At 38.1% G+C, this 15,641-nt stretch overlaps 7 protein-coding genes and 1 non-coding gene across 8 annotated transcripts, besides 5 other annotated features; 3 read left to right on the plus strand and 5 right to left on the minus strand.

Moving 5' to 3' along the window:
- Positions 1–2,137: part of a mobile genetic element (YLRWTy1-3; Ty1 element, LTR retrotransposon of the Copia (Pseudoviridae) group; contains co-transcribed genes TYA Gag and TYB Pol, encoding proteins involved in structure and function of virus-like particles, flanked by two direct repeats) that runs on past the window's edge.
- Positions 1,804–2,137: a long terminal repeat (Ty1 LTR).
- Positions 2,138–2,327: 190 nt separating this feature from the next.
- YNCL0035C lies at positions 2,328–2,400 on the minus strand. The gene has a single exon. It is a non-coding gene; the product is annotated as a tRNA-Ala (tRNA).
- Positions 2,401–2,415: 15 nt separating this feature from the next.
- Positions 2,416–2,759: a long terminal repeat (Ty3 LTR).
- An 83-nt stretch (positions 2,760–2,842) lies between these two features.
- Positions 2,843–3,161: a long terminal repeat (Ty1 LTR).
- A 1,058-nt stretch (positions 3,162–4,219) lies between these two features.
- On the plus strand, positions 4,220–5,185 carry YLR257W (uncharacterized protein; the record flags this gene model as incomplete). Its single annotated transcript, NM_001182144.1, has 1 exon — positions 4,220–5,185. The coding sequence occupies one exon, from the start codon at positions 4,220–4,222 to the stop codon at positions 5,183–5,185; it is 966 nt and encodes a 321-aa protein (NP_013358.1).
- Positions 5,186–5,277: 92 nt separating this feature from the next.
- Positions 5,278–5,329: an origin of replication (ARS1220; Autonomously Replicating Sequence).
- Positions 5,330–6,109: 780 nt separating this feature from the next.
- Positions 6,110–8,227, plus strand: GSY2 (glycogen (starch) synthase GSY2; the record flags this gene model as incomplete). The annotated part of the gene is made up of 1 exon (NM_001182145.1): positions 6,110–8,227. The coding sequence occupies one exon, from the start codon at positions 6,110–6,112 to the stop codon at positions 8,225–8,227; it is 2,118 nt and encodes a 705-aa protein (NP_013359.1).
- A 450-nt stretch (positions 8,228–8,677) lies between these two features.
- Positions 8,678–10,396, minus strand: HSP60 (chaperone ATPase HSP60; the record flags this gene model as incomplete). Its single annotated transcript, NM_001182146.1, has 1 exon — positions 8,678–10,396. One exon carries the CDS (start codon positions 10,394–10,396, stop codon positions 8,678–8,680), a length of 1,719 nt encoding a protein of 572 aa, NP_013360.1.
- An 841-nt stretch (positions 10,397–11,237) lies between these two features.
- Positions 11,238–13,301, plus strand: LCB5 (sphinganine kinase LCB5; the record flags this gene model as incomplete). The annotated part of the gene is made up of 1 exon (NM_001182147.1): positions 11,238–13,301. One exon carries the CDS (start codon positions 11,238–11,240, stop codon positions 13,299–13,301), a length of 2,064 nt encoding a protein of 687 aa, NP_013361.1.
- Positions 13,302–13,630: 329 nt separating this feature from the next.
- VPS63 (Vps63p) lies at positions 13,631–13,957 on the minus strand (the record flags this gene model as incomplete). Its single annotated transcript, NM_001182148.1, has 1 exon — positions 13,631–13,957. The coding sequence occupies one exon, from the start codon at positions 13,955–13,957 to the stop codon at positions 13,631–13,633; it is 327 nt and encodes a 108-aa protein (NP_013362.1).
- YPT6 (Rab family GTPase YPT6) lies at positions 13,638–14,285 on the minus strand (the record flags this gene model as incomplete). Its single annotated transcript, NM_001182149.1, has 1 exon — positions 13,638–14,285. One exon carries the CDS (start codon positions 14,283–14,285, stop codon positions 13,638–13,640), a length of 648 nt encoding a protein of 215 aa, NP_013363.1.
- A 576-nt stretch (positions 14,286–14,861) lies between these two features.
- TMA7 (Tma7p) lies at positions 14,862–15,056 on the minus strand (the record flags this gene model as incomplete). Its single annotated transcript, NM_001184339.1, has 1 exon — positions 14,862–15,056. The coding sequence occupies one exon, from the start codon at positions 15,054–15,056 to the stop codon at positions 14,862–14,864; it is 195 nt and encodes a 64-aa protein (NP_013364.1).
- Between the last annotated feature and the right edge of the window lie 585 nt (positions 15,057–15,641).

Genomic DNA, 15,641 nt, shown 5'->3' on the forward strand with positions numbered 1-15,641 from the left:
TGGGTGGTATTGGTGACTCTAATGCCTATACTACTATCAACAGTAAGAAAAGATCATTAGAAGATAATGAAACTGAAATTAAGGTATCACGAGACACATGGAATACTAAGAATATGCGTAGTTTAGAACCTCCGAGATCGAAGAAACGAATTCACCTGATTGCAGCTGTAAAAGCAGTAAAATCAATCAAACCAATACGGACAACCTTACGATACGATGAGGCAATCACCTATAATAAAGATATTAAAGAAAAAGAAAAATATATCGAGGCATACCACAAAGAAGTCAATCAACTGTTGAAGATGAAAACTTGGGACACTGACGAATATTATGACAGAAAAGAAATAGACCCTAAAAGAGTAATAAACTCAATGTTTATCTTCAACAAGAAACGTGACGGTACTCATAAAGCTAGATTTGTTGCAAGAGGTGATATTCAGCATCCTGACACTTACGACTCAGGCATGCAATCCAATACCGTACATCACTATGCATTAATGACATCCCTGTCACTTGCATTAGACAATAACTACTATATTACACAATTAGACATATCTTCGGCATATTTGTATGCAGACATCAAAGAAGAATTATACATAAGACCTCCACCACATTTAGGAATGAATGATAAGTTGATACGTTTGAAGAAATCACTTTATGGATTGAAACAAAGTGGAGCGAACTGGTACGAAACTATCAAATCATACCTGATACAACAATGTGGTATGGAAGAAGTTCGTGGATGGTCATGCGTATTTAAAAACAGTCAAGTGACAATTTGTTTATTCGTAGATGATATGGTATTGTTTAGCAAAAATCTAAATTCAAACAAAAGAATTATAGAGAAGCTTAAGATGCAATACGACACCAAGATTATAAATCTAGGCGAAAGTGATGAGGAAATTCAATATGACATACTTGGCTTAGAAATCAAATATCAAAGAGGTAAATACATGAAATTAGGTATGGAAAACTCATTAACTGAGAAAATACCCAAATTAAACGTACCTTTGAATCCAAAAGGAAGAAAACTTAGCGCTCCAGGTCAACCAGGTCTTTATATAGACCAGGATGAACTAGAAATAGATGAAGATGAATACAAAGAGAAGGTACATGAAATGCAAAAGTTGATTGGTCTAGCTTCATATGTTGGATATAAATTTAGATTTGACTTACTATACTACATCAACACACTTGCTCAACATATACTATTCCCCTCTAGGCAAGTTTTAGACATGACATATGAGTTAATACAATTCATGTGGGACACTAGAGATAAACAATTAATATGGCACAAAAACAAACCTACCAAGCCAGATAATAAACTAGTCGCAATAAGCGATGCTTCATATGGTAACCAACCATATTACAAGTCACAAATTGGTAACATTTTCCTACTCAACGGAAAAGTGATTGGAGGAAAGTCGACAAAGGCTTCGTTAACATGCACTTCAACTACAGAAGCAGAAATACACGCAGTCAGTGAAGCTATACCGCTATTGAATAACCTCAGTCACCTTGTGCAAGAACTTAACAAGAAACCAATTATTAAAGGCTTACTTACTGATAGTAGATCAACGATCAGTATAATTAAGTCTACAAATGAAGAGAAATTTAGAAACAGATTTTTTGGCACAAAGGCAATGAGACTTAGAGATGAAGTATCAGGTAATAATTTATACGTATACTACATCGAGACCAAGAAGAACATTGCTGATGTGATGACAAAACCTCTTCCGATAAAAACATTTAAACTATTAACAAACAAATGGATTCATTAGATCTATTACATTATGGGTGGTATGTTGGAATAAAAATCAACTATCATCTACTAACTAGTATTTACGTTACTAGTATATTATCATATACGGTGTTAGAAGATGACGCAAATGATGAGAAATAGTCATCTAAATTAGTGGAAGCTGAAACGCAAGGATTGATAATGTAATAGGATCAATGAATATTAACATATAAAACGATGATAATAATATTTATAGAATTGTGTAGAATTGCAGATTCCCTTTTATGGATTCCTAAATCCTCGAGGAGAACTTCTAGTATATTCTGTATACCTAATATTATAGCCTTTATCAACAATGGAATCCCAACAATTATCTAATTACCCACAAATTTCTCAGATGGACTAGTAGATTTTTATAGAGCAGATTTTCCAATATGGGAGTGATGCGGTTTGTTTATGTATAAATAGAAAGGGACATATTTTTATTATTATTATTTTAGTTATTTAGCATGTATGTTATTTTATCGGTGAATTGTAATGATCGAATAATAATTGGAGGTTGAAGAAGTTGCAAAAAATATTTACTTGGACGAGTCCGGAATCGAACCGGAGACCTCTCCCATGCTAAGGGAGCGCGCTACCGACTACGCCACACGCCCAATTTTCTTGTTGTCTGTTGTGTTTCAGAATGGGGTACGTCAGTATGATAATAATCATCCTAAACGTTCTTAAATTACATATGAAACAACCTTATAGCAAAACGAACAGAATGAGCAACATGAGATGAAACTCCGCCTCCTTAACTGAACTTTCCAAACGTATAAACGCCTGAAAAATTAGTTTAGATCCGAGATTCCGCGCTTCCACCATCAAGTATGATCCATATTTTATATAATATATAAGATAAGTAACATTCCGTAAGCTGATAATCCCTTTTGGCAACTCGTTACTTCCCAAAGACTGTTTATATTAGGATTGTCAAGGGACCCCGGTATTGCTCGAGCCCGTAATACAACAGTTGTCTTTCACTGCTCTCTATGTTTTGAGACCTCCAGTTCACCACATATATTCGATCTTTTTCTTACTGTTGAAGCAAGAATCTGTTGGAATGAAGGCCTAGTATTGTCTATTGACTAATATTCATCTTACTAGTATATTATCATATACAGTGTAAGAAGATGGCATAAAGATTGAGAACCAGTCATCAGACTAATGAAAGCTGAAATGCAAGGACTGATAATGTAATGGGATAATGAAATATATAAAACGGAAGGAGAAATAACCGTGATATTATTATGTAGATTTACCGACTCCACTTGGAGGATTTCTCTATTCTCGAGGGAAACTTGGTATATTCGTACACCTAATATTATAGCTCTTGATAACAATGAAATTTCAACAATTATTCACTCAACCCTCAAGTGTATATCGCCAAGATCCTAATCACCCCTCTCTGGTGGCCTTCCCTCATTGTTTTTACACAGAACAAGAATCCATAAAATCAAGATATTGGGAACAATTCATTGTCTTAGGAACAAGTTTTTATAATTTAGTTTCATTAGCCTATTGTAACTTCTTGTTTTTTTTTTTTATTTTGGCTGGCAAAACAAGAAGTATAAAGAAGTTACCACTGCTATAACGTATATCTTAAATCAAGTGGGCAATTCTTCGAATAAACTTAGAGGCGCTGAAGAAAGAACCGCTCAATTAGTTCGATCATACAAAATACAGATATTGCGCTGTGTATTATCATTACGGAAAGTGTGATATAAACAATGCTGTGTTGTATTCGGTCTTTTTTTTCCGCCTGGAGATTGTCGTTTTTGTTTTTTTTTCTCGTGTAGCTGCAGTTATCATCGTTTTGCATGTCTGTTCTGTCGGTGAAGCCGATCTCATGGCACTTCGCTTTGATACCGTAAAGAATCTTCTTCATTAATACGGCACTGCAAGGCGATATCTATCTCTGGGGTTAGGACTGATAAATAGGTACTTATCAGTTATCACTAGAGACGAACTGTTTACGTTTTGAAGCTCGACAGCAGGGGTTCTTAACGGGCGTCGGCCTAGACCTCACCTTGCGAGAAATTTTTAGTTCATATCCAGGGGATGGTGAATGGTTGGATCTGACGAAGCCACGGTAAGGGCAAGGCTTTGCGCATGCACTGGCCACTATGCATACCATATATAAATAGATAATCAAGCGTATAGAAAACGACATGCTAAGTTATTTTACTCAGTGTTAGGTCTCTTAGTATTTGCGTCTGAAAAGATCTTAGCTCTGTCTTTGACTCTATCACTTATTTTTAAGAGGTTCTCTATTCGTCAGTGATAGAAATAGCATTTTGACCCGCACGACATTGGTTAATAAGAGTACTTTTCCACGTGTTTCGATTGCCTTTATTTTTAGCATACTTGAAAATAATATTATCGTGAGATTTAGGTAAAATATACCACATATCAAGAGAAAGAGAAGTAAGAATGGTTGACGCTAGGGGTAGTACGCCATGTTTAATTGGTGATTCTATAAGAAACGTTAATGATGGAAATAGTCTGGATTTCCAGTATACTAATCAGTTTAATGAGGAAAGTGAGGCTTCGAGGTTACTAACGCCACAAACGAGTTCCAATCACGCCCTAAGCAAGATGCAGAAGGATGATGATATTCGAGATAGATCTTATACATCTGTAGCGGAATTGAATCGTGAGGGTGCTTTGCTGACCGACGAAGTTGATTTGGAGAATGTTGATGCTTCGAAAGTTCGCAGCAATAGAGACGACCTAGAGGCAGAGGAGAAAAGGAAAAAACTACTCTTGTTGAAAAAAAAGCAAAGAAATAAATCCATCAACTCGGAAAGTTTTTCCTCTCCTTCTCTGCGTGCTTCCAAATCTAATTCACTGATTACATCAACTGATCCTGTCGAAGATCACATCAGTAAGTACTCTTCATCAGGCACCCCTGAAAATATTACAGGTGAGGCAGACGACGAAGACGAAGACATAATCAGAAACTCTTACGGGCAAATGATCAAAAACAATTCCAACAGGCCACATTTGGCGAAGGGTGAATCGTACCAGTCCGCAGAACAGGAAATAGATCATACGGCGCCTGAAAAATCAGAGAAAAGACAAGAAAGAAGCGGTAGATCCTTTGATAGACAAAAATCTTCGGCTGAGTTTCTAAGATCCTTATCGAGGTCAATAAGTCGTGGACCCACAAAGAACAAAACGGTTTCGCCCTCTAAGGGAGAAGACTCTAGAATGTATAGTACCAGCAACTACTCTATATCATTAGTTGATTTGGAGAACGGACCCAAAATTATCCCGGAAACTTTAGAAGAAGAGCAGGAGGACGCCGAAAAGGAGGGTGTTTTGATGGAAGACGAGGGTAATGAAGAATACACCAAAGATTTGGAAGAAGCAGCTAACAAAGCTCAACCACAGTAGAATGGAATATTGAAACTGGAGTGACTTCTGATGAAGTTTCCAATTATTTATATGTATACATTATTTATTTGTCTATCATTAAAATTTCTGTCAAGTAATGGCTTTTTATGTTTATTTCATGGATTACGAAATTTGCTGGCTTTTTAGAGTGACCGATGAGTTGCATGTACATATGTGCGAAATAAAACAATACGGTAGTAAAACATGAATACTTCGAGAAGTAAATTCAAGATTGCAGGCGTAGCACAAGAATGTCCTTCCGCCTGCTAGTGTGTTGAGCAAAGCACGCCATCACTAATGGAACCCTTACAAAATCTCGCATGGAGCAGCAAACCTTAAATCCATTTTCTATCATTCGTTCCTGAGGACCCGGATATCGTTTTAGAGACAAAAATAGATACTACAAGAGGAATAGGGATATCTGCACATGGGGCCTCGAGCATGGCTCATTTTCGATTTTCCGGCACGATGCTGACTTAGTACTATCATGCCAGGCAGGACAGGCCTTATGGGGTTCTTGCAGCTTACCAATTCTGACACTGGACTGCCCCTGGATTAGCGACCCCGCGACCCCGCGACCAGACTCCCTGAAAATGGTAATTGGTGATGATATATGTGACTGAGTTCAGCCTGGGCATACAATGTTTAACCCTTTTGGACATGGAATTAGGCCAGCAAAGGGAGCAGCTTTCCCCGAAAGCGTAGTTTTTCTCCAGGAACGCAATTCACCCCTTTCTTTCTTATGCAAGCTCCTCGTACATATATAAAAATATATGAGTATATATAGTGCTTCTACAGCATAATCAATTTAAGGTTCCTTGCCTTTCCTTAAATATGTTAGCTATCTCTAAAGCATCACTGAGAAGTGGTAGTTTTTTTGATAACTGTGATTGAAGTTTTGACTACCTCAGAGAAAAATTTTGAATGTCCCGTGACCTACAAAACCATTTGTTATTCGAGACTGCGACTGAGGTTGCTAATAGGGTTGGTGGTATTTACTCCGTGCTAAAATCGAAGGCTCCCATTACGGTTGCCCAGTATAAAGACCATTACCACTTGATAGGGCCCTTAAATAAAGCCACTTATCAAAATGAAGTTGATATACTAGATTGGAAGAAGCCTGAAGCCTTTTCCGATGAAATGAGGCCAGTGCAGCATGCCCTGCAAACAATGGAATCTAGAGGAGTTCATTTTGTTTATGGGAGGTGGCTGATTGAAGGTGCTCCAAAAGTAATACTTTTTGACTTGGATTCTGTGAGAGGTTATTCGAATGAATGGAAGGGTGATTTATGGTCATTAGTAGGAATTCCCTCTCCTGAGAATGATTTCGAGACGAATGATGCTATCCTATTGGGGTATACAGTCGCTTGGTTTCTAGGCGAAGTGGCTCATCTCGATTCACAACACGCAATTGTTGCGCACTTTCACGAATGGTTGGCCGGTGTTGCGTTACCATTATGCCGTAAAAGGCGTATCGATGTAGTTACCATTTTCACCACTCATGCTACTTTATTGGGACGGTATTTATGCGCCTCCGGCAGTTTCGATTTTTACAATTGTTTAGAATCTGTTGATGTTGATCACGAAGCTGGCAGATTTGGCATATACCATCGTTATTGTATAGAGAGAGCGGCGGCTCATTCTGCAGACGTGTTCACTACGGTGTCACAAATAACTGCTTTTGAAGCGGAACATCTTTTGAAAAGAAAACCAGATGGGATTTTGCCTAATGGACTGAACGTCATCAAATTTCAAGCATTTCATGAGTTCCAAAATTTGCATGCTTTGAAAAAAGAAAAAATCAATGACTTTGTAAGAGGCCATTTTCATGGTTGCTTCGATTTCGATCTAGACAACACCTTGTACTTTTTTATTGCTGGTAGATATGAGTATAAAAATAAGGGTGCTGACATGTTTATTGAGGCTCTAGCGCGTTTGAACTACAGATTAAAAGTATCCGGATCCAAAAAAACTGTGGTAGCGTTTATTGTCATGCCCGCCAAAAATAATTCCTTCACTGTTGAAGCATTGAAGGGCCAGGCTGAGGTGAGGGCGTTAGAAAATACTGTACATGAAGTGACTACTTCAATTGGTAAAAGAATATTCGATCATGCTATCAGGTACCCCCACAATGGACTGACGACGGAATTACCAACCGATTTGGGTGAATTACTAAAGAGTTCGGATAAAGTTATGTTAAAGAGACGTATTTTGGCTTTGAGAAGGCCGGAGGGACAGTTACCCCCAATAGTTACACACAATATGGTCGATGACGCTAATGACCTGATTTTAAATAAAATCAGACAAGTTCAATTGTTCAATAGCCCAAGTGATCGTGTTAAAATGATCTTCCATCCAGAATTTTTGAACGCTAATAATCCGATCCTTGGTTTAGATTATGATGAGTTCGTTCGTGGTTGCCATTTGGGTGTTTTCCCTTCATACTACGAGCCTTGGGGTTACACACCTGCAGAATGTACAGTAATGGGTGTTCCCTCCATCACGACAAATGTCTCTGGTTTCGGTGCCTATATGGAAGACTTGATCGAAACCAACCAAGCGAAAGATTACGGTATTTATATTGTGGATCGTCGTTTCAAGGCACCTGATGAATCTGTGGAACAATTAGTTGACTACATGGAAGAATTTGTAAAAAAGACAAGAAGGCAAAGAATTAATCAAAGAAATAGAACTGAAAGACTCTCCGACTTACTGGACTGGAAGAGAATGGGTCTCGAATACGTCAAGGCAAGGCAGTTAGCATTAAGAAGAGGCTATCCTGATCAGTTCAGAGAGCTCGTTGGTGAAGAACTAAATGATTCCAACATGGATGCTTTAGCAGGCGGAAAGAAATTGAAAGTTGCAAGACCGCTTAGTGTACCTGGCTCACCAAGAGATTTGAGATCAAACAGCACAGTCTACATGACCCCTGGTGATTTGGGTACTCTGCAGGAGGTTAATAACGCGGACGATTATTTTTCATTGGGAGTGAATCCTGCAGCTGACGATGACGACGATGGCCCATATGCTGATGACAGTTAAATCCTATGAGGATATAAACAGTATTAAAAAAATCTTACCATAAAGACATACGACATTTCGAGGCGTTTTTGCTTTTCTTTTAACTTTCGTTGGCACAAACTGAAATATATGTGGAATGCCCTCTGAAAATATACTAGGAGTTTTGAGCGATCCAAACATTTTCTTTTCTTTTTTTCTCTTCCTTCTAGCGAAGTCCTCTTGCGTTAGCTGTAAACAAAATAAGTCAATTTCATTAATGAAAAGTGACATTATGGCGGTAGCTCTCTCTATCTTTGTTCAGTTATCAACATATAGTCATACTTAAAGATATAATAGCTCATAGTCATATATAGTTCTTTATACTTGAAAAAGTGATTCCTAAAAATCTCAACTTTTTTCACATTGTATTTACAAGATAATAAAATTATTACCATATTTAAACGAAAGATAAATTTTGAATTAAGGCGGTCGTTACATCATACCTGGCATTCCTGGCATACCACCTGGCATACCACCAGCGCCAGCAGCTGCTGGTGGTTCTGGGGCATCAACAATAGCAACTTCGGTAGTAGCTAATAGTGAGGCAACACCAGAAGCATCAACTAAACCGGATCTAACCACTTTAAATGGATCGATGATACCAGTGGCTAACATGTCGGTGTATTCTGACTTAGAGGCATCGTAACCCTTGGCAAAATCATCACCATATTCATCAATCAATTTGCCGATGATAACTGAACCTTCTTCACCAGCGTTTTCAATGATCTGCTTGGCTGGTCTTGTAATGGCCTTTCTTATGATATCGACACCCAATTTTTGATCGAAATTGTCGACAACAACTTCATCCAAAACTCTAGATGCCTTCACTAAGGCAGTACCACCACCTGGCAAGATACCTTCCTCAACTGCAGCTCTGGTAGCGTTCAAAGCATCATCGTAACGGTCCTTCTTTTCACCAACTTCAACTTCAGATGCACCACCGACCCTGATGACAGCAACACCCCCGGACAATTTGGCCAAACGCTCTTGCAGTTTCTCCTTCTCATATGAATTTGTGGTGGTAATGTCGATGGAGCCTTTGATTTGTTCAATTCTCTCTTGAATAGCTTCCTTTGGACCACTACCGTTCAGGATAACGGTGTCTTCCTTAGTAACGGTAATAGAGTCACAAGAACCCAAGTTTTCTATGGTACATTGTTCTGGTTTCAAATCCAACTCCTCAGTAAAAACAGTACCGCCCGTCAAGACTGCAATATCACCAATTGTATTCTTTCTATTATCACCGAAACCAGGCGCCTTCACAGCACAAACCTTAACTTGACCCCTCAACTTGTTCAAAATACAAGCCGCAAGAGCTTCACCGTCAACATCTTCAGCAATGATCAACAAAGGTCTTCTGCTTTGATTGGAAATTTCCAAAGCTGGCAAGATATCTTGAATGGAAGAAATTTTCTTTTCACTCAACAATAGCAATGGCTTTTCAAATTCCACCTTGCTCGACTTTGGATCAGTGATGAAGTATGGAGAAATAAAACCACGATCAAACCTCATACCTTCAGTAACCTCAAGTTCATCTTCCAATGTTCTACCTTCTCTGATAGTGATGACACCTTCTTTTCCAACCTTTTCCATAGCTGAAGCTAGTAACTTACCAACATGAGAGTCCCCATTGGCAGAAATGGTTGCTACTTGAGCAATTTCCTCAGATGTGGTAATTTCTTTCTTGTTGGCGCTCAAAAATTCAATCACTTTTTCAACTGCAACTTGAGAACCCCTTCTCAAATCCATAGGGTTACAACCAGCGGCGACATTTTTGACGGATTCTGTGAAGATGGCTCTACCTAAGACAGTAGCAGAAGTAGTACCGTCACCAGCAGCCTCATTGGTTTTGGAGGCAACTTCTTGTAGTAACTTGGCACCCATATTTTCAAACTTGTCCTTCAACACAATAGATTTGGCAACTGTAACACCATCCTTAGTAATCTTTGGAGGACCGAAAGGCTGTTCGATTAAAACGTTTCTACCCTTTGGACCCAAAGTAGCAGCAACCGCTTCAGCTAAAGTTTCGACACCCTTAAGAAGGGAGGCTCTTCCTTCTACACCGAATTTCAATTCTTTATGAGAGGAGTAAGCACGACGCAATAAAGGCCTTAAAGTAGCGCGACTACGAACAACGGATGATCTCAACATTTTGAAAACTTTTTTGCTTATGATGTTTTCTCGTGGGAATTTTCTTATATTATTCAAGGAAGTGCATGAAGACGCAACCACGACCTTACATAATGAATGTAAAACTTAGTCTCCTTCAATATATATACATGAATGTCCGTCTGGATTCTGCTCCGGGCAAAACGAAGCAAAATTAAAGTCACCCTCCCCATTTGGTTTTCTGGAAAATTCCACGAGGTCCGTATATGATGACATATACAGATGGGCGGCTATAAAGTAAGTTTCCAGAGGTAATACCAGGCAATAAACAGCTTCAATTGCTCGTAACACCATTGTATACCTACAAAAACAGTGGAATAGGGATGAGACATAACTGGCTGGAATTTCAACTGTACTTCTTTGCACAACTAGTCTTGGCGTTCTACTTGATCATTGCGCGAATGGATGCACTCGCAATAATTCCCAATAGTATAACAGGAGGAACATTTGGATGCATTAGGTATATTATTCATCTTCTTTATCATCAAAATTTTCTCTTCCTTTATGTTACTATGTTGCTTTCTTTTAATCTATGTTTTTTTCCCTTTCAGTTGCCACCGCTTTTCTGCAAGATTCATAGTTAGATTTGCAAATCAAGGTGTTTTCGGGCCTTGTTAAAGCCTTCGCAGGCGAAGAAGAAAGGGAACGTAAGCTGCGTGAGCCGAATCTATTTATACAAAAACAATCAAAAAAGTATAACTACAGCATAAACTGTTGTATATACGTGTTGCAAAATAGGAAAGAAAAGAAGAGTAAAAGGACTCTTGATATTATCTCGAAAAAACCACAAATAGTGTAAGATTTAAACAGTAAGCCAAAAGAGATGACTTTGAAACCTTCAAAGAGACGTAAGGGCAGGTCTCGCCATTCCAGGAAGAAGCAAATAACGTCAGCGATACTGACTGAGGAAGGAATAATGATCAAGGCAAAACCATCAAGTCCTTACACATACGCAAATAGAATGGCAGATAAACGAAGTCGCAGCAGCATTGACAACATCAGTAGAACTAGCTTTCAAAGCAACATCAGTAGAACTAGCTTTCAAAGCAACAGTGATAACAACAGTATATTTGAAACGGCTTCACTAATTAGCTGTGTTACCTGTTTAAGCGATACTGATACAATAGACAGATCGGAAACATCGACAACGGATACAAGTAAAGATGATCTTTCTGCTAATCCAAAACTTCATTATCCTTCGGTGAATGGTCAATTGCCAGCAAACACCGTTATCCCCTATGGACGAATTCTGGATGCCAGATACATTGAAAAGGAACCTCTGCATTATTATGATGCCAATTCATCACCCAGTTCACCTTTAAGCAGCTCAATGAGTAACATTAGTGAAAAGTGTGATCTTGATGAATTAGAGTCTTCCCAAAAAAAAGAAAGGAAGGGCAACTCGCTATCGCGAGGAAGTAACAGTAGTAGTAGCCTCCTGACTTCCAGATCTCCTTTTACGAAACTAGTAGAGGTTATATTTGCTAGGCCAAGACGGCATGACGTTGTACCCAAAAGGGTTTCATTGTATATTGACTATAAACCCCATTCATCTTCTCACTTAAAAGAAGAAGATGACTTGGTTGAGGAGATTTTAAAGAGAAGCTACAAAAACACTAGAAGGAACAAATCCATATTTGTGATCATTAATCCGTTTGGTGGTAAAGGTAAGGCGAAAAAACTGTTTATGACAAAGGCAAAGCCGTTACTATTAGCAAGTCGGTGTTCCATAGAAGTGGTTTATACAAAATACCCTGGTCATGCTATAGAGATCGCGCGGGAAATGGATATTGACAAATATGACACTATTGCTTGCGCTTCGGGAGATGGCATTCCTCATGAGGTGATCAATGGGTTATACCAAAGGCCTGATCATGTCAAAGCATTCAACAATATCGCCATTACAGAAATTCCATGCGGATCAGGTAACGCAATGAGCGTATCCTGCCACTGGACAAACAATCCTTCGTACTCAACTTTATGCTTAATTAAATCGATAGAGACTAGAATTGATTTGATGTGTTGTTCGCAGCCTTCTTATGCAAGAGAGCACCCAAAGTTATCATTTTTAAGTCAAACATATGGTCTCATTGCAGAAACTGACATAAACACTGAATTTATTAGATGGATGGGACCTGCAAGGTTTGAATTGGGTGTAGCCTTCAATATCATACAAAAAAAAAAATATCCTTGTGAGATATATGTAAAGTATGCTGCCAAATCAAAAAACGAGTTAAAAAATCATTACCTGGAACACAAAAATAAAGGGTCGTTAGAATTCCAGCATATTACTATGAACAAAGATAACGAGGATTGTGATAATTACAATTACGAAAATGAATACGAAACCGAAAACGAAGATGAAGATGAAGATGCGGATGCGGATGACGAAGACTCCCACTTGATATCTCGTGATCTGGCAGATTCTAGTGCTGATCAAATTAAAGAGGAAGATTTCAAAATAAAATATCCATTAGATGAAGGTATCCCTAGTGACTGGGAAAGATTGGATCCTAATATTTCGAACAACCTAGGTATCTTCTATACGGGTAAAATGCCATATGTGGCTGCTGACACTAAATTCTTTCCGGCAGCGCTTCCTTCAGATGGTACAATGGATATGGTTATCACCGATGCAAGAACCTCGTTGACGAGGATGGCACCAATCCTGCTGGGACTAGATAAGGGTTCCCATGTTTTACAACCGGAAGTCTTACACTCTAAAATTTTGGCATACAAGATAATACCAAAGCTAGGGAACGGCTTGTTCTCTGTCGATGGCGAGAAATTTCCTCTAGAGCCCCTTCAAGTCGAAATTATGCCACGCTTATGCAAGACGTTACTGAGAAATGGCCGTTATGTGGACACAGATTTCGATTCTATGTGACACTTTACTTAATCTTTTCCTTCGTACTGAACAATTAATCAAAAACTAGAATATGTCATTTCTATTTCTTCTATATTTTTTTTACGTTGTTGTTGTTTTTGTTGTTGTTTGATAACTTTATACACTCCATACTTCTTTATAAAAAGTTTTAATACCATTCTTTAATACAACCATGTTTAGTGAGTACTAGCTCCTACACATCAGATCGTCAAGTACATTATGATTATGATTATTATTAATATTATCAGTACAATTATTATGTGCTGGTAGTTCACTAAAAAATATGACGCACACAAAGAGTTCTCCTTATGCCCTATAGAACTGAAATATTAGGTGCTAACACTGACAAGCGCTTTGTTCCTGCTCCTCTGCTGTAGAAATATCAATGACTCCCGGTTTATTTTGGTTTGCACTATTTGCATTTTCGCTATCCAAAGGAGTTGACTCGCTGTTTTGAAATTCAGGCAGCGATTTGGCAATCTTTTTGAATAAAGCTTTGACATTATAGCCTGCCTTTGTGGACGTTTCCATAAAGATTTTAGCACCCAATAGTTTTGCTTTTTTCTCTCCCTCTTCGGTTGAGATTTGCCTTTCATCTGATAAATCACTTTTGTTACCAACAATGCACAATATAACATTTTCGTCACCTCTTTCATTTTTAACGTCTTCTATCCATTTATCAATATATTCAAATGATTTTCTCTTCGTAATGTCGTAAACGATAATAGCAACTCTCGAATCTCTGATATATGAAGGTATTAATGATCTAAATCTTTCCTGACCTGCTGTATCCCATAACTGTAATCTAATTGTCTTATCATCCAAATACATGGTCTTGGAAAGAAAATCTATACCAATCGTGGCTTGGTAATGATCATCGAACGTATCATACATAAATCTAGTGATCAGCGATGTTTTTCCAACACCCTGTTCTCCCAAAAAAACAATTTTGTACTTTGTCAATGATTTCCCGGATCTGCTCATTGTTAATCTCTTCTTTGTTTATCTTTTACTGTTCAGAATCAACAGCTTCAAACACTTCTTTTCACACAACCTTAAGTGCCCAATTGTGATATTCTTACATCATACATAGTAACAATCTATATATGGGCAATATTTTCCTCCACTAATTGAGCTGTGCTGAAGGCTTTATTACCCGGAAATTATTCGGCCATTTTTCACTAGAAGTTAATACCAGCACTAACGAATAGAAGCACCCTATTCTACTCAAGATGCCCGGTTCATGAATAGGGAGAAGTATTTTTCTTATTTTCCTTAGCCATCTATAAATATTTATCCTTATGCCTGTCACCACAATAGAAAAGGGTCCATTATATATCAGTTGTTTTCGTACCTCTAGAGAGACACGCAAGGGGCTTTATTTAGGAAACCTCCAAATTTGCTAGATGTAACCATTATACATAGTAATTACGATTGTAAAACATCGGAAAGAACGATATATCTTGCAAATAGCTTTTCTTTGGTAATATATGTATTTACTTAAAAAACGAGAACTAGAAAATACTGAGTAAATTTTTATTAGACGTTGTTAAAGGCCTTTTATTTCTTACCAGATTTTTTGATACCACCACCCACTAAAGGTTTACCACTTTTCATATTAGCCATCAAAGCTTTCTTAGCAGCAGCATCGGCCTTTTGCTTCTCTTTGAAGGCAATGTCTTCAGGATCTAAGTCCTGTTGTTGCTTCTTCTTTTGCTTTAGAGGCTTCATCTTACCACCTTGGCGACTAGACATGATTGCTTAGGGTTTTTCAGTTATTCTTCTGGTTTTGCAACTTACTGTGCGTGGAAGAGCAATCAATTACAGGATTTTAAACATGAAATTTTTTATTTTCCTCGTTCATTTTCGTCGCGGGAAACTTCCAGAAGTATAGATTTACTACAATTTTTATCTCAGGACAGAAAGAATAAACCAAAAAAGCCAAGACAAGCCAAGCCAAGCCGAGGCGACTGGAGGAGCTTTTCATCACATTCAATGACAAATCACAACAGGTTTCCCTGTTAGAAAAGGCATGTGCACTCACAATTCATATTTTCATACAGAAGATATACATTGGATTTCTGGAGATATCAGGTAAGGTTCGACAAAAACAATGGCGTTTGCCAACCCTTTATGATGGGTGATCTTGTATCCGCTTAATTGTGTGATCTAAAAAGGCAAAGTAACGTATTATTGGCTGGTTTATATAATTTGAATATGACTACTTTTTCAACGTTAAAAACGATAAATACTTGCTCAAAGGGTTCAGCGGCTAAATAAACTACGATTTCGCAGCAGGATCAGATGGATTCAATCACATCATTCGCAAAACATTCACAT

This window comes from Saccharomyces cerevisiae, chromosome XII, assembly GCF_000146045.2.
Source record: "Saccharomyces cerevisiae S288C chromosome XII, complete sequence".
Taxonomy (NCBI): domain Eukaryota; kingdom Fungi; phylum Ascomycota; class Saccharomycetes; order Saccharomycetales; family Saccharomycetaceae; genus Saccharomyces; species Saccharomyces cerevisiae.